At 54.0% G+C, this 23919-nt stretch overlaps 1 protein-coding gene across 2 annotated transcripts; it reads left to right on the top strand.

The window, feature by feature from the left end:
• The first annotated feature begins 48 nt into the window (after positions 1 to 48).
• Mal (mal, T cell differentiation protein (MAL blood group)) lies at positions 49 to 23376 on the top strand. Of its 2 annotated transcripts, none has more exons than XM_077791943.1 (4): positions 49 to 213; positions 16876 to 17043; positions 18124 to 18249; positions 21735 to 23376. In XM_077791943.1, exons 1-4 carry the CDS (start codon positions 121 to 123, stop codon positions 21768 to 21770), a joined length of 423 nt encoding a protein of 140 aa, XP_077648069.1. In that variant the 5' UTR covers positions 49 to 120; the 3' UTR covers positions 21771 to 23376. The 2 variants fall into 2 exon arrangements, with proteins under 2 accessions (XP_077648069.1, XP_077648068.1); XM_077791942.1 differs by having other exon boundaries at positions 21676 to 23376.
• The last annotated feature ends 543 nt before the right edge of the window (positions 23377 to 23919 follow it).

The raw sequence follows: 23919 nt of genomic DNA, 5'->3' as shown, positions 1-23919 counted from the left end.
CTCTTAACCCGCGCCCGGGGGTGCTCGGCCACTGGGCTTCGCCAGCAAGCGAGTGGTCAGCAAGCAGCCGGAGCCGCAGCCGCGCGCGTCCAGTCCCGAGGCCGACGCCAGCTCGCCGGCATGGCTCCCGCAGCGGCTTCGGGTGGCAGCTCCCTGCCCAGTGGCTTCTCGGTCTTCGCCACCTTCCCAGACTTACTTTTCGTCTTTGAGTTTGTGAGTGGGGCGCGCGCCCTGTCCCAGGGCGGGGAGGGGACGGGATGGCTGGAGCGGCCTCTCTCTCGCTGCACTGTGCAGCTATCCGGGCCCAAGCTGGAAGCTGCGCGGGTCCCCGGAGCGTCAAGGTAGCGCGGACAGGGTGAGGGGGCCACCCTCAGAAAGTCCTTCCCACCGCCCAGTCTTTTGTTCCCTTCTAGACCAATGACAGTTCGCACCCCAGGTCAGATGCTGGGAGCAAGCCTGGCAGGGTCTCCTTGCGCAGGGTCTTCAGGGCGGCGCGCCCAGTTTGCTCTGCCTGGCTGTGCAGGGAAAACTCACCCCGCTCTTTGCCCTGTGGTCGGACCAAGTCCTTGTAAGGATGCCTAGAGTTTTTCAAAGGACAAGGTTTTGTTTAAATAAAGAAAAGAAAGAAATCAGCAATAGAAACCTTAGTATTACCGAACGAAGTTTAGAGATTAAGAGAAACTGAATCCGAATTATTCTCTTCTGGACTCTTAAAAGTTTCCGACGAATGAATGTATGTGAGACAAATTTGACCTGGAATTAGGAAAATAGAGGCCAGCGTTTGCTCCGTAGTTATTCTCCCCTGGAGGGCGGGGAGCCAGTCCCCACGGCTTGGCTGACCTTGAGGGCTGGAGAAGGCTCAGCACCTGCGGCTGGTCCCGCCTTGCGCTGAAGGGACTGAGCCCCTGTGGCTGCAGGAAAGATCTTTTCACTGTGGGTTCCCGGTAAGGTGTCACTGTATCGCTAGGCTTTAGGTCCCCAGCGGCATCAACTCCCTGGGGGCTTCTGGTGCTTTATTTGGGGGGGGGGCTGTGCTTTATTAATTCTGTGGGTGTGGTTGGCAGGTGGGGAGACCTTTTCCTGTGTGTGCCACCCGGTGCAGAAGCCAGAGGGTTGGTTAAGGAGGACAGTGTGGGAAGCTGAAAGGTTCAGAGCAGGACCCCCGCTTCTTGTCTGATGGTGGGAGGTGATTACACAGAAGAGAGGAGGCGGTGTCATCCTTAAAGGACTTGGAAGAGGGGCCATGGGGAAACCAAGTTGCTCCGTGGCAGGGCTATCATTCATCCAGATTGACTTCACATCCTGGGCATAGCCAGAACCATGGAAATAATATTTAAAAGAAATCTTGGATACCATTGAGCCCAGCCCCACTATTTATAGACAGGGACAGCCAGGCCCCAAGTTGGGAGGGGGTTGCTCAAGTTCTGAGGGGTCTTTAGCTGGCTCTGGGGCCACCTGGGGATTTTCCACATTCCAGGTTATCTGGCAAAACCCCCAACAGCACCAGGAACATGGATTCCATGCAGGAGTCCCCTTGAGTCTGGCCTAGGCCTGAGAATACCCACTGGGTTTTCCTCCTTCATGAGGTTCCTCTGGGAGCTTCTCTTTCCCGTCTCCTGTCTGTGCAAGGTTGGACTTCTGAAAATGAGCAGGTCTTGTCTGGAACCCAGGACTAAGGAGTGAGTCCTCCCTTCAGGCTTTACAAAGGCAGAGCTTTGCAACCCTAAGAAATCATGTCTCCTGGTGCGATGTGATGGGCAGAGAGGCTTGTCAACAAAAAAGGTCTTAGTGTCTCTTGAATGTCGTGTGAGTGACTTAGAGTCTTCAAAGCCCTATGGAAGCTCAGTGAAGGCAAATGGTTTGCCCTGACTTCCCAGAAGGGACAACCTCCCAGGGCTCCCAGGCCTCCTCTTAGTGGCTCAGCAGGGGGGCAGGAGTGCCCCTGAGGGTAGGAACAGCCCAGCCAGGCAGCAAGATCTAATCTGTAGGGGAGTGGGGAGGAGGGTCCCAGCCAACCCATCAGGGCCATCTTTGGTCAGAGTTGGGGGGGGGCAAATCTGAGAACCTTCTGTTAAACTTACTCCTCTAGCCTGGTTTTATCACCTACCAGTAGTAGAAGTTTCTAGAATGAATAAATTCCCCTGGTTCATACCATTTCCCTGTCAGCTATCTTAGAAATTGCTTCTCTTCCATTTCTGTATTCTCCCCCTGTAGCTGTCACTTCCCTGGAGGCCCTGGACGTCTTACTCTACCTCTGAGTTTCTTTCTTGCTTTCTGAGTTAGAGGCAGGGTCGCTGCTGTCCGGGATGGAGAAGAGGTGCACACTAACCCTTCAGGTTTTCCTCTGCATGGATGGTGCACATGGAGCTGTGTGTGTTTTGACGTGAGGAAGGAGTAGAGAAGAAAAGGGCCTGAGAGGCACCTGCTGCTCCTGGGAGGGTTTCCTTAAATCATGGACTATGAAGCAACTCAACAAAAAGACAAAAACCCCAACTAGAAAATGGGCAAATGACTTGAACAGACACACAAACACACATTATACTCTGCCATGTTAGTCACCAGGGGAATGGGATGGAAGCCATGGGGCATATTGCTTCACACCATTAGGCTGGCTGTTCTGGTTTAAATGGGTCTAGCAGCAAGGCCTTCAATAAAACTTCCAAACAAAAAGAAAGTGGAAAATAACAGGGTTGATTGGGGTATAGAAAAATATTGGAACTCTTGTGCATTGTTTCTGAAAATGTAAGAGTTCAGACACCGTGGAAAACAGTTTGGTGGTTCCTCAAAAAATACCCTAGGACCCAGCAATTCCATCCCTACATACCCAACCACAGGATTCAAACCAGGGACTCAAATAAGTACATGTACACATGTGTTCCTAGCAGCCCTATCCGAAATGACCCACGGGGGCCAACAGTCCAGGTACCCATCAATGGATGAATTGGATAAACAACTTAGGATAGATCCCTACTGTGGAAAATTATCCAGTAATTGAAAGGAATGCATTTCTGATTCATCTTACAGAATTGATCAACCTTGAAAGCAGCTCTTGTCTGGAACCCTTGAAAACTGTATGCAGAAGCCAGGTGTGGTAGCACAGGGAGGTGGGAATTGGGGAGCAATTAGATAGAGGCAATGGCTACACCACACTAGGAACACGTTGAATACCACTCAACTGGTTGATTTAAGATGACTGGGTTTGGCCAGGCACAGGGGTGCCCGCTGATCATCTCAGCAACCCAGGAGGATGAAGTAGGAGGATCACAAGCTTGAGGTCAATCTGGGCAACTCAGCAAGACCCTGTCTCATAACAAACACAGAAATGGCAGCTCAGTGGTAAAGCACCCTAGATTCAGTCCCTCGTACAATAATAATTGTCAAAGCCTAATGCTTTGCCTTGTTTCTTAGTGTTAAGGAAATAAAGCTTATACGATGGTGTCTAAGCCTGCTAGATGGCCCCTTGTTACCTTGTTCTCTCCTTCCTTCTTCCTCAGGGATATCCCTAGGCTGAAGGTGAAGCTCATCAGGCTGCACTATGACAATGAGCCTGGTGTTGTTAATGACAGCAGCATCCTGCACAAACCCTGCAACATGATGTTTTGAGGTTTACACATGTTGATGCTCTTTATGGATTCTTCTCTTGGTGGACATTTTGGCTATTTCTGGTTTGCTACTTTTAGCTGTTGTGTACAACACTGGCAAGACCCTTCTTGTAATTGCTGCAGGAATTTTTCTGGGAATGCAGGGAGGATATAGCTCGCTGGGTCAGAGGGCACACAATCTGTTTTCCCAGGTGTTACGTATCCACGGTCCCCAAGAGTTATCCCTGTTCACCCACCCCAGCAGGGGACTTAGTAGAAAGCTCAGCACCTCCACCTGCTCAGGCTGCTTCCAAGACTCTGCCTAATTTTGAATTAATTTATAAAGAACCCTCTCCCCTACAAAACCATATAAATAAGCTTCAGGCTAGACCTGAACCTTCTCTGACTCTTCCAGGCAGCCTATGAAAGTCCCCATTGTTCTTCATCCTTGTCCCCCTCTGGTAGCGTCAGACTTTGTAATTTTCGCTCACCCATCGCATGTGAAACGCTTCATTATTTTTTAATTTTGTAGTGCATCGAGCCGATGATGAGTCACGGTTCAGTTTCTCAGGCCTGACATCCCAATAGCCTGGGAGGTGCAGATGTCTGGGGCCAGCAGAGTGAAGCTGCAGTCCACTCCCACGGCAGGGGACTGCCCACTGGAGCAGGCAGGGGTAGGCCTGGCAATCTCCCCCTGGCTCAGCACCCCTATCCCAGAGCTCCTGACTCTGAAGGCTACAAGGTCCTCACAGGAAGTGGGAAGCAGGCCCAGCCCCTCAGCGTGCCCCCATCTTTCCAAGCACCCCCCAGGTAGTGGGGTCATGGCATCCCCCTGGATCCCAGGGGTGAGATGTCCAGGCCTTGCTTATGGCCTCCTCCCCTGCAAGAAAAAAAAAGTCCCCACCCACTGAGGACGCTTCTTTTCGGAGCCACAGTGTCTGCTTTCTCTTCTCCTCCCTTCCCAGCCAGGGCCGCCATGACGCCCAGACCACCACTGCCCGGTAGGAGGCTCCCATGGAATGCCAAGACCCCAGGAGGCCACTTCTCCCACAAAGTGCTCTGAGAGAAGAGACCTCCACCCTTTCAGGACGTGGGAAGGAAGTCCCTGGGGACACTGCCAAGACCCTTGACCCACCTCCCTCCTCCCCTGTAGGCAGGCTGGCAAAGAAAGAGTGGGGAGAGCCATTCTTGGATGAGAGTGTGCTAGGAATTCCACCCCGGGTGGGTGTTTCCCCTCCCGGCATGCCCCAGGAGCACACAGAACAGGCGCGGTCAGCGGTCCAGGGGTGAAAGCCAGCCCGTGTTTGGGGGTGGAGGAGGGATAGGGGAGCCATGGAATTGGTTTGCAGCTTTAATTTCTAAGGTAATTACTAAAACCAGAGCTGTTTTGTGATCCAAAGCGAAGAGGGTCTTGTTATTACTTGCAAGTGACCAGACAAGTCTTGGATGCTCCTCCGTCTGGGGAAGAGCCGCCCCACAGAGCCAGGATGGGGTTGCGGGGTGATGGCAGAGTTCCCTTGGGTGGTCCACATTCCGGCTTCATTGAACAGGCAGCCTGACTCCTAGGAGACGAGATGCCCAATCATGAAACCTAATTTTCAGAACTGGGGGGAAATTGAGGCTCATAAAAGGATAATCTTGCCCAGGTCACCGGGTCCCCAGGGTCCCTGGAGCACATCCTACTGAGATGGCAAGTCTGTCCCATCCAGGCACCTAAGAGGGACTTTGTCTTCTAGAAAGGACCCTGGGCAGGGCTTGGGTTCCTTCTCTCCCTGCAGGGAGTGAAACTGAGAGCCATGGGAAGCTGACCAGTACACCACCGCCCTAATCAAAGACACATTCAGCAGGTTCTGAGTCACTAGGCCCCAGAATCTGCAAGTGATAAGCCCTGCACCCCGACACACACACACACACACACACACACACACATGGGTTCAGGGTTCAGTAGGAGTGGTCATCTGCCCCCAGGCCACCCCTCAGGCTTTTTCAAAAGGTGTTTTGGGGTTCTCATGGGTCCAGGGCATGGATTCTCTGTCCCAGGAGAAATTTTCCGGTGGCCTCAGCCAGGAACCTGGCCTGTGGTCCCCAGGGAGTGGGACTGGTCCTACTTGGACAGCACAGGACAGCAGCTGGGATGACCTTTCCTGCTGCATCCGCTGGCTACCAGCCCGGGGTCTTCGGCCTCTGTCGTGGGCCTCTCGATGGGGCTATTCAGGGAGGGGTACGGTCCCGTGCTGCCCGACTTTCTCCTTCCTACGTCTTTGCTGAAGGAAGGAGAATTATAGACAGAGGTCTCTGGTGCTGGGGGCGGGGTGAGGGGTGATCTTGGCTTTGAGAAGTGACTTTTCTAGTTTTTCAAGAACCCGAGGCCTGCTTTGATCAGGAGTCAGGGACTTCGAGCTGTTCTCTGGAAACTCAGTGTGGCCACCGTGGGATTGCCTGCTTGCTGCCCCACGGCCCAGCGACACTTCAACAGGTTGCCTTAATGCTTTTCCCAAGTCACCCCACAGGCCCTGGCTGTGGGGGAACGGAGGCACCCCCTCTGCTGACCGCTCTCAGGAGAGAGTGGGAGGACCCGGGATGCTGCTGCCAGGAGGAGAGCGCTCAAGTTTCAGATGGCCAGGAACAGAGGGTGACCATTGGCATCTCCACCCACTACACCAGCCAGGAGACTGCGAGAGCAGTGGTGCCGCCGGTCCACGCCAGTTCTCAGGACCTCAGGAAGGGCTGGGCTTTGCTTTGGGCCCAGAGCATCCTCCCTGAGAGAAGGGGCTGGGACAGGGCCACCTAGGGCCATCCCGTCTTGAGCTAGACAGGGGCTGGGGGCTGATTCCGCTCTGCCCAGCAGGAGGGTCTGGGTGCTTTCTACCTTGACACGAGCCAGTCTGGGACCTCCTCCTGTCCTCTGAACCATCAGTCCCTGGACATGGCACTTTGGGCCCACAGTTTCCAGGGACAGGCAATGGTGGGAGAGATCCTCCTGCAGGTGTCCCCTGGTGTGGATGGGTGTGAAGATGGTGGTAGCAGTGACCCATGGCCTTGAAGTAGGAAACCCAGGTCATGTGGCTGACCTCCTCCGGTTTTAGGTGGTTCTGAGGAGCTTGGAGAATGCAGTAGGTCTCTGTTGGTGTTGCATCATGGTGGGTCCAAGATGCCTCTACATTCTGGTGGTGAGGCCCGGCTTCCAGAGCTCCTGTTGGGCCTCCAGCTGCCCCAGGCTGTCCCAGGGTGGAGACACACCACCCAGGGTTCTCTACCATTCTGGGTCTCAGGATGCCCCCGCTGCCTCCTCATGGATGTCCCTGTGGGACCACACCCCCCCCCCCAGCGTGGAGTCGTCTTAATGCAGTGAGGCCCTGGGCCTGGGGAGAACATGTAGCAAGTTAAAGGAAAGCTTGTCACCAATCATGATGGGTCCACACACATGGACAGTAGGAGGAGGGAGGTGGGGTGACATGGCCACTCTCAGTTGACCTGAAATTCAGATTCCTGTGAGGGTGTCCAGGACACACTGGGAGAGACACTGAAGTCCCCGTGAAGCTGCTGGATTGACTCTGGAAGGGCCCTAGAGGGACTGTGAGGGGTGAGCACCCCAAGAAAGGGAGGAAGATGACATCCCTGGCCTGTGGGTGGGGGCAGGTGAGGGGTCAAGACTGAGTCCCAGGACAGGAACCCTGCGCCTGCAGATGAGGGGTGAGGTACTACTCCTTTCCTTCCAAGGCCGGGAGTTGATCAAGGCTCATTGTCCAGGTGGAGGGTGGGGCAGGGAGAAGCCAGCTTCCTGGAGCCACCTCCTCTGCCTGCCCTTCCTGTCCAGACACCCCGGCGGCTGCCAGCCAGGGAGGACAAGGGGGCTGGTCTCTCTCCTTGATGCCAATATTCTGGTAAACTGCCAGTGGGACCCTAGGTGACCGACAGGTGACCCTGGGTGACCCTGGGCTCTGAGGCCAGCTTGTCTGCATGCAGACAATGGGTGCATCAGTTTCCATGCCAATAAAATGGGGCTGTAGTAGCCCCACCTCAAGGACTATGGTGGGGTTCTTGGACAGTTGTGCGAGGACAGTTGTACGTTCTGAGAAACCCTTCCATGGGCGAGTCTGTCATTGTGTGAACATCACAGAGTGACTTTCACAGACCAAGACCAGTAGGATGATGCGTCCTGCAGCTCCTGGCTACAGGTCAGGCACAGTTAGGTTAGGAGTGTGGCTGGAAGGGAGCCACCCCTCTGTGGGTCTTAGGACTCCCTCAGTCCAGAGTGCTCTGGGATCACTGGTCAACCTGCCCACCCACCACCACCTGGCACCTCAGGTGCCCATGTGTGCCACTCTCAGGGCCAAGTGTGCGAGGCAAGGTGGGGTGAGGTTTGGGGTTGGTGGGGCTGCTGAGGACACTCAGCTTGTTCTTTCCGTCCCCTGTCCCATTCAGATGACACCTTCTATAGGACCTTCCCAGTGGTCCTTCTTGCACTGAGAGGGGACAGCTGGGCTGAGGGCCATCCTGGCCAGCCTGTTGGGGCAGCTGAGGAGAAGGCACAGTGGCTGCCTCATCTTGCCTTCTCTGCATTGGGGACTGGGTGCTTGCTGGGCTGCTCTGTGTGCCACTCGGCCAGACTGGTGCGGGATGGGTGGGGCAGCATTGTGGTTCCCGGTGTCAGACTGATGGCTGCACCTGTCCCCAGGTATAGGAGCCCATTACCACGGGCAGGGATTAGCCTTTCCAAAGTGACTTGTCATGAGTGGCAGTGCAGGGCCTGTCTGGACGGGCATCTTCTCTGGGAGGGGCTTTCCCTGGCACAGAAGCCTGCCCTCACCTCCCCCCTTGCCTTCCCTGTCAGACGTGGTCAGATCTAGGGGCCTGGCAGGAAGGAACCACCCGTGGTGGGTCTCCGGATGCCCCCGAAATCCAGCCCCAGCATTCACTCATGTCCACTGCCGTAGGGCCCGGGGGAAGGCTCCTTTGCCAGAGGTGGCCCTGCAGGCCAGCCCCACCGGTTCCCTCCACCCAGTCTCCCACCTGGCCAACATTTACAAGTCACGAGAGGAGTCCTTGGCCTCAGGGGCAGACAGAGGGGTGCAACCAACATCCGTCACCAATCTCCAAGAGGGTATTCCTGGGACCCTCAGGAAGAGCGCCCGGCCCAGTGGGCAGTGTCCCCCAGGGCTGCGGCACACTGTCCTGTGTGTTTGCTGGCCACATTTCCAGCTGGCTTGGTGACTCCTGTTGATACCTTTGGTTTTTCTTGCACTGAAGCTGCACCTTTCTGGTCTAGTGTTTCCACTGATTTTGTCTTTTCCAGGTGGCTTACCCTGTGTTTTTCACGGAAACTCCAGGTTTCTGTTTATCTTGTTGGCTGAAGCCGGCGGGTAGAGGTGTGGCAGGCGAAATTTTCCATCCAAATGAGGACCTGGATCCGAGAGGCATTTTGATTCACTTGGGAGCTAGTGAATGTCCTGTAGCTAGTGCTGGGGGGTGGCTGTGAAGTCAGCTGTCGCCTGTTCTGTGGTGGCTGGTGCCCGGGGACAGGCTTCCCAGGGGATGGAGGCTGGGTGGAGGTGCGGGCCTGGACGGGGATCTGCCCAGGACGGTCACCTGTTAATATCAACTGCAGGCCTGAACTTGGCCCCTGTTTCTTGGAATTCCAAGTCTCTACCCCGCTTTTTACAAACAGACCCAAATCCCCCAAGTCCTGCTGTCCACTTCAGATTAGATAAAGGGACACGGTCTAGGCCTACCTGGGAGGGATAATGGCATGATGGGTCCCCCCCTGAAGGGAAGGAGCCTTTCCGAACCAAAGGGCTCAGAGGAGGGAGCCCCTGGCACAGGTAAGCTGAGCTCGGTGGCCTCCTGAGCAAGCTCAGGGCTCTTCCCAGGGGCAGCCCAGAGGTCAGACCCCCAATAACCTGCCTTTCCAGAGGGCAGAGAGGGAGGGGTTCTCTACACAGAGCTACCTGACCTCCTCCCCAGGTCCCTCCCATGGGATCAGCATCAGGGACAGGGCAGCAGTGCAGATCCCTGGACTCTGCTCCTGTCCCGGGCAGAGCATCTTGCCGGTCCTTCTGGGGCTCTGACACGTTCACCAAAGCCTGAATCTACCCTTGGTGCACCCAGAGCTGCTCCTGTGGGGACCAGCAGCGAGTCTGCAGAGGAGAGGAAGGAGACTGGTCTGCCCTCCGTGTGTGTCATTGAATAAGGCTTATCTCCCTGGGTGTGCCTGTCCCCAGGGCTCACTGTGGTCACTCTGGAGTCTGTCCAGTGCATGACTGAGTGGCAGGGTGAAGGAGGCCTGCCCGGACTAGTCAGGAGACCTGTGCCTCCACACCTGGGAGGTGAGCTTCCCAAGGACTAGAGAAACCTGTGGTGTCTGCTTCCTGCCCTCTCAGCCTCCCCTCCCAACAGGGAGAGAGGCCCCCAGCCTCCCTCTGGACCTATCATGGGTGGGCAGGCCAAGGGCCTTGGGAAGGCCTCGCTGTTTAGGGGTCTTGTTTTTCCCCTTTCTGTGTTCTTCTGTGACCTGGCGCCCTGCGTTCACCCTGGTCTCAGAGTCTGTCATCCTGTGAGGCCATGTCCCTCCTCCATGGTGGCTCCTCTTTAACCTGCCTCTGCACACAAGAATACATGCATTCGTGGGTACACACATATGCCCAACACCCACAGCTGCACAAATCAGCTCACAGGCCCACACATGCACAACTCGCACATCAAAATCACACACGCATGCACACTCACAGAAGAAAACCACCCGTCTTCCACAGAACACGCAGGAGGATTCGTGAGCCATCGCCCTTGGAGCTGGTGAGGCCGCTGGCCTCTCCTAGAGCACACAGTGATTGTGCTGGACAAACCGCCCACACATACCTCCTCCTGGCGCTGAAATAACCCTTGACTGATAAACTAGTTGGGTGAGAGCAGAGTCAGCGGCTGGTTGGGGCTGCTGTTCCTGGAGGTCTCAGGAGAGCTCCCTGCCCGGGCCCGGAGCGCCAGGCAGCCTGGATCGTCCACGCGTGCCACTCATCTGGCGAGACTATCTCTCTTTTGCCTCCCCGGGGACATGATTTTTGCCTATTGGCCCAATGGCAGCATGGCTCAGCATTGGGTGCAGGGCCTGAGTGCTGTGGCCAGTTCCTCTTGCTTCTCACTCTGGTGGCATTTGCCGGCAGGGGGCTCCCAGGGTGGGGTGGAGAGCCAGGCGTGGGGGTTGGCTTTGGTTGAGGTCTTGGCCTGTCTTGCTGGGGAGGAGTCTCTGCTGCAGAGACCTTGACAGGGTCCAGTGAGCCCCGCCCGGGAAGCATCCAGAGAATTCCAGCAAGCCCCTGGCATGGACCTCAGTCACCAAGGCCTGCAGGGAAGCGCTGGGGACGAGGATGAAGAGCCCTTTCAGCCACACAGGCAAAGGAAGCTGCAGATGAATCTCGAGAATGTGCTGGAGAATTCCTTTCCCCTGGTGGGACTGAGGCGCATTGTTAGGAGAAAGGCCTCCCTCTGTCTTCACGCCTGACCCGTTTCCTTCTGCAGAGGCAGATGAATTTTTCTCAGCTTTCAGTTTGTGGGAGATTGTATGTTTTGCACTTTTTGATGCTTTTGAGGTAATTATTAAATTTCAGCCCTCAGCAAGTTTGGAAGTGGATAGTTGTACAGAGATCATAGACCCCTGGGCTTTTCACCTGGCCACAGGTGACACTTTGCTTGTCTATGACAATGGTTATAAGCACGTAGAACTCTCACTTGTACCTGGTTCTCAACTTCCATGATTATCATCATCACTATATTTTAGATAAGGGAAGAGAGAAGTTAAGGAACTTGCCCAGGGTCAACACAGCTGAGATACAAACTTGCTAACTTGGTCTCTGGAGTCCGCACCCTTACCCACTCTAATATACTTCCCATGGGTTAATTCAGAAAGAAAAAGAATCTTCCTGAGGGTCACATAGAGAGAGAGAGTTCCCCCAAACACTTATCTCCTTAGGGGATTTTTTTTTTTAAATCTTTGAAAACATCTTGTAGAGTTTTGTACGTGGTCCCTGGTTCTTACAGAACTTCAGCTCTGCCCTGCATCCAACCCCGGACTGAATTAAAGAAGGTGATTTCCATCCCCAAATATCAGGGCAGGGAGGGACCTCCAAGAACCCGCACGGCTCCCCCATTCACAGTGACTCTGTGTCCTGGCAGTTAGAGGACACACAGGGTCAAGCTAGTCTCATGTTCAAGGCAAGGTAGAGATCAAAACAGGAAGAGAGGAAATTTTAGGGTGACATTTTGCACAGAGAGATACGCAGAGCTGCAGAGGCGACCTCAGGCCTCCCTGGAAAGCACAGCACTCAGGAAGGTCCCGTCTCCTCTTCTGTTTGGGCTGTAGTTACCAGAACATCACCAGGAGCCTGATGTTATGAAAATGTGTTTCCAGGCCCTGGGCAAAGAGCAGGGTCCTCTGCTCCTGGGCCTGAGCCCTGCTTCTCTCTGGTTGAGTCAGCCCTGGGCATGGTGCTGGGCACCATATTTTTTTAAGGTGTCCCAGCTGATGAGATGCTGAGTCAGGACTGGGGACCACAGAGACTCAGCCCAGGTCCCACCCCCAGCTTCCAGCTGGGGACAGAATCCACTGGGATGTCCACATAGAGAGCTCTACCTGTGACGGCTGCTAGAAGCTGCACTGTCCTGTTAGGAGGGATGGTGAAGGGGTGCAGGTCACAGGTGATGGGACTTGTCTGGACTTTAACTCGGGTGAGCAGACACCGGGCAGTGCCTCTGCTTGGGTGAGTAACGTTTTCAAAACACTTGCCTCTGATCGTTCGCCCCCTGGCAGCTGCAAGTTGCCCAGAGCTTTCTTTACAAAGGGAGATGCTTGACCCCTCACCTACCCCTTGCTCTTGACAAATATTTGGCCATCGGGTCCTGAGGCCAGGCAGGAATGGCTTGCTCACTGCCCATGAGTGACTTATCTCCCGGGTGTGGGTGCTGCGCCTGCTCTCTGTTTGCTTTCCGGCCACTTAGTAGGTGGAGAGGGGTGGGCGCCGGCTCCCATGAGTCACGCCGCACCTCAGCTCTCCATGCTCACCCCGATTTGAGCCCATCTCCTGCCGCCCCGTGTCTCCACCTCGTGCTGGGCTCCCGGTCATCTGGAGGTCCTGCATTAGCTTCAGCATCCTCTGGGCTTGGCACACACTCCTCCTCACCCTGGAGAGCTGCTCCATCACCCTTTGGCCTGCTGATCAGCCCAGTCCACTTCTTTCAGGAATCAGTGGAGGGACTGGGGTTGTGGCTCAGTGGTAGAGCACTTGCCTAGCACGTGTGAGGCCCTGAGTTCAATTCTCAGCACTGCACAGAAATAAATGAATAAAATAAAGGTCTATCAACATCATTTAAAAAAATTTTTTTTTTTTTAAAGTCATGGAGCTGGGCGCAAGCCTATAATCCCAGCCACTCAGGAGGCTGAAGCAGGAGGATCTTGAGTTCAAACCAGCCTCAGGAACTTAGAGAGGCTCTAAGCAACTCAGTGAGACCTTGTCTCAAAGTCAAAAGTAAAAAGGGCGGGGATGTGGCTCAATGGCCAAAAAAAAAAAAAAAAAGAAAGAAAAAAAGAGAGTCAATGGATACCATGCACCAGGTCAGACTGCTTTGCCATCCAGGGCTGGGGTTGTCCACCTTCCTTACACACGTGTCCCTCTGTGCTGTCAGGGATTGGTTCTAAGACACCCCTCCCCACTCAGCTACCCAAATCGGGGGATGCTCAAGTCCCTGTATAAAATGGCATGGTATTTGCATCCTCTGTATACTTTAAATCCTCTCTGCAGGAGTTCTGTTTTCTAATACAATGTAAATGCTGTGTTCCTGGTTGTTATACCATATTATATGGGGAATAGTGACAAGAAAAAATAGCCCCTACCATATTCATTATAGATGAAATTACTTTTCTGAATTTTTTAGGTGGGGTGACATATGGGGATTGAACTGAGGGGTGCTTTACCCATGAGCCCACCAGAGACAGATGCGTGAGCAGCAGCCACGTTCAACTGCCCCTCCCCACCCCTGCAGGTTCCACATCTGCAGATCCCACCAGCCACACACCTAAACTATTAAGAAAAATAGCTGCTGATGGTGCACACCTGGAATCCCAGCAGCTGGGGAGGCTGAGGCAGGAGGATGGCAAGTTCCAGACCAGCCTCAGCAACTGAGCAAGACTCTGTCTAAAAATAAAAATAAAAGGACTGGAGATGTGGCTCATGGGTTAATCAACTCCATGAGGCCCTGTCTCCAAATAAAATACAAAATAGGGCTGGGGATGTGGCTCTGTGGTCGAGTGCCCCCAAGTTCAATCCCCAGTACCCCCCTCAAAAAAAAAAAAGAGAGAGACTTTCTTTCATACTCCTACAATGAAACCTACTATAGATAAACCATGCAAAGGAAAAACCCAATCTATTAAGGGCCATTTGTTAAATGAGGTAGGGCAGAGTCCTGTGGTCTGCCCAGGGGCTGAGCCCAATCTGGGCTTTGGTCTATGGACAGCTGTGGACAGAGGATCAGACCATGGACTCCAGGATCCTGCATCCGTGGGCAAGAGAGAGAGAGAGAGAGAGAGAGAGAGAGAGAGAGAGAGAGAGAGAGAGAGAGAGATGGATGGAGTGATAGGGACGGTGCATTCCCCAGGAAGCTGGGACATTGCCTTCGTCAGGCTGGGAAGCAGACCAGACCCAAGGCAGGTCTGGCTCCATCCCCACAGTCTGGTTCCTTCTGTGTGGCTGCTGGAAGCTCAGAGCCAGAGCTGGTGACCAGCATGTGTGAGACCTTGGTGAGCATGTGGAGCAGGGCCCTCGCTCTGATCTCCAGTCATTTGTCCTGCCCTTGACTGCCGACCACCATTCCTACCTCAGGCCACACAGGGAAGAATCTGGTTGTAAGAGGTGAATTGAAATGACTCTGCAGACCAGGAGCTGAGTGCCCTTTCCGACTGTGCCGTTTCCAGGTGTCACCTGGGTGCCAAGTGACCTTGAACGTATTTTATAGTTGATTCAGCCACAATTACAATATTGCCACCATAAACATAAAAACAAGCCACGATCCAATTCATCTTTGCCTGCCGGTGCTTCAGGGGAAGCCCAGGCACCGAGCTCCACGCTGCGCCCTTCTTACGTGAATCAGAAAACTCCCAGAGAGCAACAGTGTTCCTCAATGCTAAGTCCACTGGCCACCACGAGCACCTCAGTCCCAAGGGTCCCACAGGCCTATAAAGGAGTGCTCACCCACCATGGGTGACCCAAGGTGCTCCTTCGGGGGTTATAGTTCTTGAGGCACTTGAGTCTAGCTGTGACCACTCACCAGAACACCGAGGTCCATTAACCCAGGATGAATAGCCAGTGGTCCTCCTAGGGCCCCCAGGAGTCAGCAGCTACATGCTACATGCAACCATCCCCTGGTTGGGGAAAGGGCCATGTCACCACCAACCAGGTACACTTCTGCTCAAGCTGAGGCCCGAGGAGATGTGCAGGACCCCCCGGGAGCATATGGACAAGGAACCTTAGATCCAGCTCCTCAGATGGGCACAGGTGACCAGACCTAGAGGGGGTCCCAGGCTGATGCCTCTCTCTGCCCACTAGCTGGACATGCCTGACCAACTCTCCTTCCTCCATGCCTTCCTCCCTCTCCTCCTCATCCCTGTCCTGCACAGCCATTGACCTGCTCATGTCCCTGGGTCAGTGCCTTTGAGGAAGAGGTTAAGTCATCTGGTCGATCTTCAACACAACGATAAGAAATCTGCACACACCCTCTCCCAGGTGGTTGGAGGATTCTCAGTTTTTTGTGGGGAGTTACCAGGGTTGAACCCAGAGGCACTCGACCCCTGAGCCCCATCCCAGCCCTGTTTGTATTTTTATTTAGAGACAGGTCTCACTGAGTTGCTTAGCACCTCGCCACTGCTGAGGATGGCTCTGAATTCATCATGATCCTCCTGCCTCAGCCTCCCGAGCCACTGGGATTACTAGCATGTGCCACCATGCCCAGTGGACTTTCATTTTTTAGGGTGTCCAGTGTGTGCCACTGGCCCTGCTGCGTGTCATCAGGGAAGGGGACGCCCACATCTGGTTCATTCAGAACAACTTCGTGTTGATGAACCCAGATACTTTATTGCACTGATTTTTCTACCCAATGTGACTGTCCCTGATGATCCCCAGTCAAGAGGCTCGGAGGACACTGTGGAGACGGTGGTACCTCTTACCTAGCTGGTGGGCAGCAGGTCCACAAGATGGGGTCAAGGCACCATGTGGGTTGTCACTGCGGGGGATGGAGGACTGGGAACTCAGCCCGGGTGCTCAGACCGTGCCACACTCCGCAGGTCCTTGGAGACCTCCACCTCCAGAGCTACCTCCTCCCGTGTCCTAGTCCAGGCCTCACCTGGAGGGAGTCAGGCAGATGAGGCTGGACTGATGGCCACTGGGGTAAAGAGGATCAAGGAGAGGTAGAGGCAGCCCCCGCGTGGGGTCACTGAGGATGTTAGGGCCTCTGCTCCGTCCCCATGCTCCCTTCTGAAAACAGCTCACCGACCCTGGGGACATCAGCTGGGGTGCCCCCTGGCTAACCCCAGTGTGTGCAGCCTTCACACCTGTCCTTGGCCATCCAAGGAGACAGGACTGACCTGGACCCTCTCCATGCCAACCTCAGCTCCAACAGAGCACTTCCTGAACTTGGAGGTGGAAGGGGTCAAATCTTAAAACAAAACAAAACAACAACTACAACAAAACCCAGTAACATAGTGCAGCTGATTTGCTTTGCCAAGATCAGAAGAATCGACTGATTGTAAGTATTTCATAAAAGAAAGGACATTTTCATAGCCATGTAAGTGAGGATAGACTCTCAGGACAGCCTTCTCGTGACAGTGCTGAATGATGTTAAGTTCTTTTTAGAAATGACAAATTATGTCCATGTCCTCTCTACATGGGTCTTCCTCCACCAGTGTTGTTGTGAGAGCTAACTGAGCTAATATTTGTCAAGTGCGTCTGACGATGCCAGGCATGTTAGAGTGATATAAGGCTTACTACTAAAAAAAAAAAAAAAAAAAAAAAAAAAAAATTAAACTGTATTTAAAAAAAATAAAGGAAAGCGATATTGAGGGTGATTGAAAAGACTGAGGTTGGAGACCTAGTCCAGGACTTTGGGGGATGAAAGGGTCATTTTTTGGCAAGGAATATGCCCACCCAGTTGTCTTGGCCTCCTTCCTGTGTTTCTGCACCCCCAGAGCCCCCCTGCGGCTGTGCCCTGGGGGCTGTGTACCTCTCTGGTCTGACCCCACTCCTGCTCCTCTCTGCAGATCTTCGGGGGCCTGGTATGGATCCTGATCGCGTCCTCCCTGGTGCCCATACCCCTGATCCAGGGCTGGGTGATGTTTGTGTCTGTGTTCTGCTTTGTGGCCACCACTGCCCTGCTTGTCCTGTACATCATTGGCGCCCACGGTGGGGAGACGTCCTGGATCACCCTGGTGAGTGCCAGCCAAGGGCTTTGGTGGGAGGCGGGAGAGTTGGGCCTTTGCCCTGGGAAACTGGCTTCTTGGGACATGGTGGGGCTGCCCTGGAGACATCTCCTGGCACATTCCAAGGCCAAGCTGGCCCAGCCTCAGCCAGCAGCCAGGGCTCCCGCAGCTAGGAGGCTTGAGGTGGAAGCAGAGGTCGATGTCTGTGCTGCTGGTCGGTGTCCTCTTGGGCTGCTCAGCTTCCTCTCCCGTGACCACTGTTCACCCATAACCACGGCCCCACCCCTCCCCATCCACCTGCACCTCTGTTACCAGGAGGGCTGCCTTCACCTTGGGGAGCAGGGTCCCAGAGGCTGGCCCCTGCCATGGCTCCCCAGTGGCCAGGCCACGCGTGCTGCAGGGCTCCCCTGCCACTGGCTTCTACACAGGGCTGACAGAAAGGATCTGGGAACACAAATGGCATGTGGCCTTTCTTCTGTGTAAAATCCACTGTGAGGCCCTGGAGACCAGCAGCACCCTCATACGGGATACCTGCCCACTCTCAAGAGGCCTCCTGCTTGGACTCTTGAAATCTCTGCTAAATTACAACTAAAAACAGCAGCGTTTCAACTCTTTTGCTTTGAAATATGCCAGGAACAGAAAAAAAAAAAAACCCACAAATAAATAAACCCAACAAAATGGAAAAAAAACAGAACAATGGAAATGGCCTTGTCCTCTCACTGGTCAAGGAGGCCGTGTTGGAGCCAGGTCTGTGACCACTATGCACATCTCAGGCCCTGAGCCAGCTTCCACCTATTAGACTCCAAGCTGTCCCCACCTCCTGCTGGAGCCACCTGCAGGGCAAGCAGGGACCCTTCATCTCAGTGCTTTCTGGGTCCCCAAGATGAGGGACTTCAGCTCCCCTGGGCTGCACTGGTCACACCACCTCTGTGAGGAGACAGGCTGGGGACTGGCGGGTGGGAGTCAGAGGAAGCAGCCGCGGATTGCAAGGGACCTGAGCCAGGCCAGATGGGGACAAGTGGGGAGAGGCGCTGTGTCCTGGACTCTTTCCCTCCCATCCCTCTGATGCCTGCCCCTTCTGACTCCCAGGACGCGGCCTACCAGTGCGTCGCTGCCCTGTTCTACCTCAGCGCCTCCGTCCTGGAAGCCCTGGCCACCATCTCCATGCAGGACGGCTTCATCTACAAGCACTACCGCGAGAACATCGCGGCCGTGGTGAGTCCCGCCTGCCAGCAGGCGCATGCGCACAAACAGCTCTTGCTGTGCTGCCACCTAGGTGCAGCGGAGGCTGTGCTGCGAAGGTGCCCTGAGAAGGGAGTGCTAAGCCCAAGGCACCCTGGTGGCCAGGTCTGGAGTGCAGGCGTCTGAGCGCCCCCAGTGTCTGATGGATCCTGCACCATCTTATTTAACCCTCTCAAAACCCCATGACCTGGGTACCGATGCAGGGCAGAGTGAACCTGTGTTCTCTGTGGCCAGGTGCTGTGCCACTCATGACCTTGGCACCAGTTTGGAGCAGTGTGTCTGGACACTTGGGCCTTCTGACCCTGGCCCTCCCGAGGGTTGTCCACTGAAGCAGACATTCAGGAACAGGGACACTAAGGTCAGGGACAGATTTTCTTTTAATGGGATGGGTGGGAAGGGCAGGGAGAAAGGATGTTTCACAGAAGCTTTTTCCAGGGCTGCCCAGGGGTGCGCCTGGACCCATGAACTCGCTCTGGCTGACGGTGGATTTCTAACTGGGTACAGTGCAAAACCAGAACGGGTTCTGAGAAAGAGCTCCTCAGATTTCTAGAAGTCAACCTATGTCATGCAGATCCTGGTGCGAAATATGGTAGTAGCCCACAGATAGCTGCTCCGGTGGCCAGACGGGCTCTTCCTCCTTTAGGAAGGGGCAGGGCAGAGGCAGAGAGCAGCCCATGGGGATGGGCAGTGGCCAGCTTTGGGATGGGATCTGGTGAAAAAGTCCCTCAGAGCCTCATCCCTGTGGGCCAGACCCTTTCTCCCAATAATCTGCCAGCTTACAGCCACTTCCCTAATCATGGCCACCTCGGGGTCCCTGACACCCCCTGAAGTGTCCCTCAGTGTGAGGACGTCTCCCCACATGGCCAGTTTCTAAGCAGTAGCACAGCCAGCCAGGAGCCTGGTTGCTCTTCCCTCCCTGAAACGCTGGTCCTCCATCTCCACCATCATCCCTCGGACCACTCCGATTCTTCTCTCTGTCTAGGGGGCACCTCTTCCTCTCCCTATCCAATCCCAGAAGCCGCTCTCTCAACAGACATCAGCAAAGCATTTGGCAGTTCCCATAAAATTGTTGCAGACTGTGGTAGCAAAACATAGATGGATTATGGTTGGTGGGTCTATGCTTGATGGAAAAGTCCAGGTGAGGCGGATAAGTGCTGGGACAGGTCTCCAGTTGAGAATCACTGGGCTCTAGTGGATTGTGCTGTATTGTGACTTTTCCTTTTCATTGAAAGGCAGCGTACACTCAGAGAAGTGCACAGGCCACAAGTGTACAGCCTGAATTTTCAGAAAGTGAGATTCCCTGTGCAGCTAGCGTCCAGATGGAGAAATAGGACTCAGTAAATAGTTTCCAGAAATACCCCTCTTGTCCTACCACTACCACTGTGCAACTCTGCCACCTGTCAGGTTCTGATTTCTAGCACCCAATTCAGTTTTGCCTGCCTTTGAACTTCACTTGAGTAGGGTTACACCAGGTCCATTCTTTTATGACTGGCTTCTTTCTCTCAACCTGGTACTTGTGAGATTCATCTTGTGGTATAGTATAGATGTGTATCGTTTATTTTCACTGCAGTTTAGTATTTAGTATAAATATTTAGTATTTAGTGACATTTCTCCATTCCACGTTTGCTTATGTCCCCACATTTTGTTAGTGGAGTGGGATAGTCATGCCCAGGTAAAGTCAAGAGTGCTAGAATCAAGATCCAAATGTTCTCAGCAGGCAGATGCACTGAACCAAAATCATGAAGGTAAATGCAAACCAGGTTCCATGCAGTCATGAGATCCACCAAAAACATCCACTGGATCAGGACATGGGGCAGAGGGAGTCATCGTTCCTCAGGATTTAACCCCAGATCCCTCCCAGCCATAGCATGCCCCTCAGGTGGTCTTGGGGTGGCCATTGCAGGGCATATGGGGGCCTGGGGAGGGGTCTCCAAGCCTCTCTCACTTTGAAGGCTTCTGGCCTGTCTTGAGGCTTCTGTGTGGTTCCTGGTTGGGACATGTCTCAGAACCTGAGCTTCTTCCCCATCTTGTTTGGTGGTGGCAGAACCTCCTTGCCCAACAGGATTGGTGGAAGCTGCCTGCAGAGACCCGGAGATTTCTAGAGAAATCTGGAGGTTTCTTCTAATGGCAGGGTATCTGAAGCCAGAACCCATCCCTGCATGTCCCGGCTCTAACCGCCCTCAGCGTGCCATTCTTCACCCCATTTGCAAAACAGTTTCTATTTCCTGTTACAGTGGGGACTTCTGCTGGGCTTGTGCCAAAGGGCCTCTATGGCCTGGGAGTGCCACCGGATGGGCACAGGGGGGTTCGGGGCTGCTCACTTGGGTGTGACCGCGCCCTTCAGACCCAGGAGTGCCGAGATGAATTCTCTTAGGCTTGTTATTAAGTAACTCGGCTTACTCATCGCCTCTGGCCTGGGTGGGGGGAGAGCTTGCCCAAGCGTGGGGGTAGGGTGAGAGCGGGCACCCTGATGGCTGCTGTTTATGGCATTTTTCAAGAGTCACAGAAGCGTGGCCACCCTAAGTGTTGTGCTTGGGTTGGAAACTCTTGGCCCCTGCCCAAGGTCAAAAAAACAGGCGCAGAGATTGAATTTGGGGGCAGGTGAGCCTTAGGAAGGAGGGTGACAGGAGCAGGCAGTGCCCAAGTGACATGCAAGTCACCAGTGACCATTGCCACCACCCCAGGGCCGTTGTTCCCAGTGCATCCTCTCACAGCCTTATTATTTTTAATTGATTAATTAAGTCATTTAAATCAGGTATATATGGCAGCAGAATGCATTTTGATTCATTGTAAGCAATTGCCACAGCTTTCTTAGGGAGCCCTTTCTTTTTGACAAAAGCTAGACATCCTCCTTACCTTCCCTGACCCGAACTTCCCATGGACCCTGGCCTTCACCCTTGCCTGGGCAATGATGGATCCCAGGATAAGAGTCCAATAGGGTGTCGGGATGTCCAGGAGCTTGGAGACCCCAGCGAGGGCCAGCAGGCCCATGTCTCAGATCTCATAGCTCAGCCACCACCATTGCTGGTGGCCGCTGTCTTGCTGGTGCCTGTGAGGGGGAGGGGGGCAGTTTCCACTGAGTCATTGACACCTGCCTGGATGCTTTCCTTGCAGGGGCTCTCAGTGTTCCCATTTCAAGTCAGCTGACCACACCTGGACTTTGGGTGAAGTTGGTAGTTTCATCTTGCGTTCTAGGACCCAGGGATCTTGAGTCAGGTCCCCTGGGGCTGTGTGGGGAGAGGATTAGGGATGCACCTGGGCTCCCCAGGAAAGGGTGTGTGCGTGAGTGACGGACAGTGGCAGCCCCAGGACCATGCGGTGCTCCAGGCAGCGTGGACCCGTGGGCCTCCCTGCCTGCCCCCCACCCCCAACACTAATGGGGCTCTCTCTGGGTTCCAGGTGTTCTCCTACGTCACCACGCTGCTCTACGTGGTCCACGCCGTGTTCTCTTTAATTAGGTGGAAGTCGTCATAAAGCAGCCAGACTTGAGCTGAAAACCCAGAGGTGTTGGCGGATCAGCCCATCCTTCAGCGTAACTTTCTAGAAGGCAGACATGCTCTCAAGGGGGCAAAAAGAAGAGAAAAAAAAAAAAGCAACACTTTCCCACGGGTATCATGTTGACCTTCCCATTGACCTTTCCACCAGGGCAGGGACTGGCTGCTAACCTGCAGAGCTGAGCTGTCCAGGGCCTCTTCCTGTCTGTGAGAGGGCCTGTAGGGTGGGACACAGGGAGCGTGACCTCAGAAGACCACAGCATCCCCTGCTGGCCCCTGGGCTGGGTCTTGAGAATAGCAGATGGGAGCTCCCATGGGCTCCGTGGAGACCCATTTCATGGGGTGCTTCTAAGCGTCGTAGGAACTGAAACTCACCCGACTGACATTTCCAGATGCCACAGCGGAAGATGAGAACCCTCTGAAAGACTTTATAAAGTGCCCGTGTGTACAGTTCCTCTGTGGCTGTGCTAGGGGTTTGGTTTGAATTGCCCTGTGCTGGGAACCGGCTCCTGGCAGCTTTCTGAGGACCTTTGACTTAATCAGGAGGCAGCCTCAGTGACAGTCAGATGACATCATGCACGCTCAGCCACTGCCCTCACCCTCCCAGAATCCCACTGCCCGGATGGCATCCCCTCCCTGGAAACTCGCCAAGTGCCAGTCTGGGCCCCAGCCATGCCCCCCAGTAGTCTGTGCTCAATTAGAATTCCCTTAAACCGCCCGGCGTGGTGGCACCCGCCTGTGGTCCCAGTGGCTTCAGAGGCTGAGGCAGGAGGATCGCAAATCCAGCTTCAGCAGCTCAGTGAGGCGCTAAGCAACTCAGTGAGACCCTGGCTCTAAATGAAATACAAGAAAGGGCTGGGGATGTGGCCCAGTGGGTTAGTGCCCAGGGTTCAATCCCTGGTACCGAAAAAAAAGAAAGAAAGAAAGAAACAAAGAAAAAAAAATTCTTAAACCCAAAGAAAACTAGGTACAGATGTTTCCTCTCACTTTTTGTAAAGCTGATCCGAACTGTTTTGAGCTGTGTGGTCTGTTCTGTGTTCTCTGGTGACATGGATAATCAACTGGTTTTAGAATGTCCCTGGGGAGAAAGGGGACCCGGCTGCAGAGTCGAAGGAAGCAGAAACACCCAGTGGACACTGGGTTTCTGGTGTTAGCTGTCCAGGCTGTAAGTAGACAAAGATCCCTAAGTTGGGAATCTGGAAGCCCTGCCCCTGTTCTGAGTCCCCTTGATCCCATGGCTCAAGAATGAGTAACATTCCAGGATCACTGGTACCAAAATCTGGGTCACTGGTATCAAAATCTAGCCACTTGCAACGAGTCCACTGAACATAACCGAAATTTCATAGGAAACCATGAGCCACAGGCTTGGCAGGGGCTGTAGCTAAAAAGCAAAACTAAACTACAAATTATGAAATAATAGGGGTTTGTCATGTGTTTACAAAATTTGTCATTCAGTGTCGATGGAGGGAAGTCTCAAAACTGCCCTCCGCAGGGACTCACCCCAGAACTTGGTGCAAGCGAGGCTCCTTTGCAATAGGGAAGGGAGGGAGGCAAGAAGGCTGAATTGAATTTCCCAAAGTTAAAGTTTTTTAATCATTTAAATAAACTTTCATAGGACCTCTCTCATTTTTGCTAATGATAAAGCCCTTACTAGTCCATGGCTTTGCTGAAGACTCTGATACAGCTTCCTGTCCCTTCTGTCCCAAGACCATTTAGAAATCTGCAGATTCATTTCCCATTTGAGTTGCATCCAATTTTTTAAAAAAATACTTTTCAGTATCGATGGATCTCTCTTTTTGTGTGTTTATCTTACTGTGGTGTTGAGGATCAAAGCCAGTGCCTCACACGTGCCAGGCAAGTGCTCCACCACTGAGCCGTGACCTCAGCCCCTGAATTGCATCCTACTGGAATCGGGTGTGAATGGGGCAGGTGTGGTTTCCTCAGGCCCCCAAATGCCCTCCCCAGGTCTTGCTCCCCTTCTCCTGCCCCTCTAACCCACCCACCCGGTGCCCCCTCAGCTCCTGCACCAGCTCTCAGCTGTCTGTACCCAGCTGTTTGGTGTCTGCAGGTGCAAGTGTCAGCTGAGTGGCAGTCCTACCTGCTCAGGGCACCACTCCTCTGAGAACCCATGATGCCTGGGGAGCCAGGG

Source organism: Urocitellus parryii, chromosome 12 (assembly GCF_045843805.1).
Source record: "Urocitellus parryii isolate mUroPar1 chromosome 12, mUroPar1.hap1, whole genome shotgun sequence".
In the NCBI taxonomy this organism is placed as follows: domain Eukaryota; kingdom Metazoa; phylum Chordata; class Mammalia; order Rodentia; family Sciuridae; genus Urocitellus; species Urocitellus parryii.
This window is presented reverse-complemented; position numbering and strand designations above follow the sequence as displayed.

Coding starts and splice junctions, on each gene's coding strand:
- Mal (XM_077791942.1), top strand. CDS start 121: ATGGCTCCCGCAGCGGCTTCGGGTGGCAGCTCCCTGCCCAGTGGCTTC. Junction 214..16,875: donor TACTTTTCGTCTTTGAGTTT/GTGAGTGGGGCG, acceptor TCCTCTCTGCAG/ATCTTCGGGGGCCTGGTATG. Junction 18,250..21,675: donor GCGAGAACATCGCGGCCGTG/GTGAGTCCCGCC, acceptor TCTGGGTTCCAG/GTGTTCTCCTACGTCACCAC.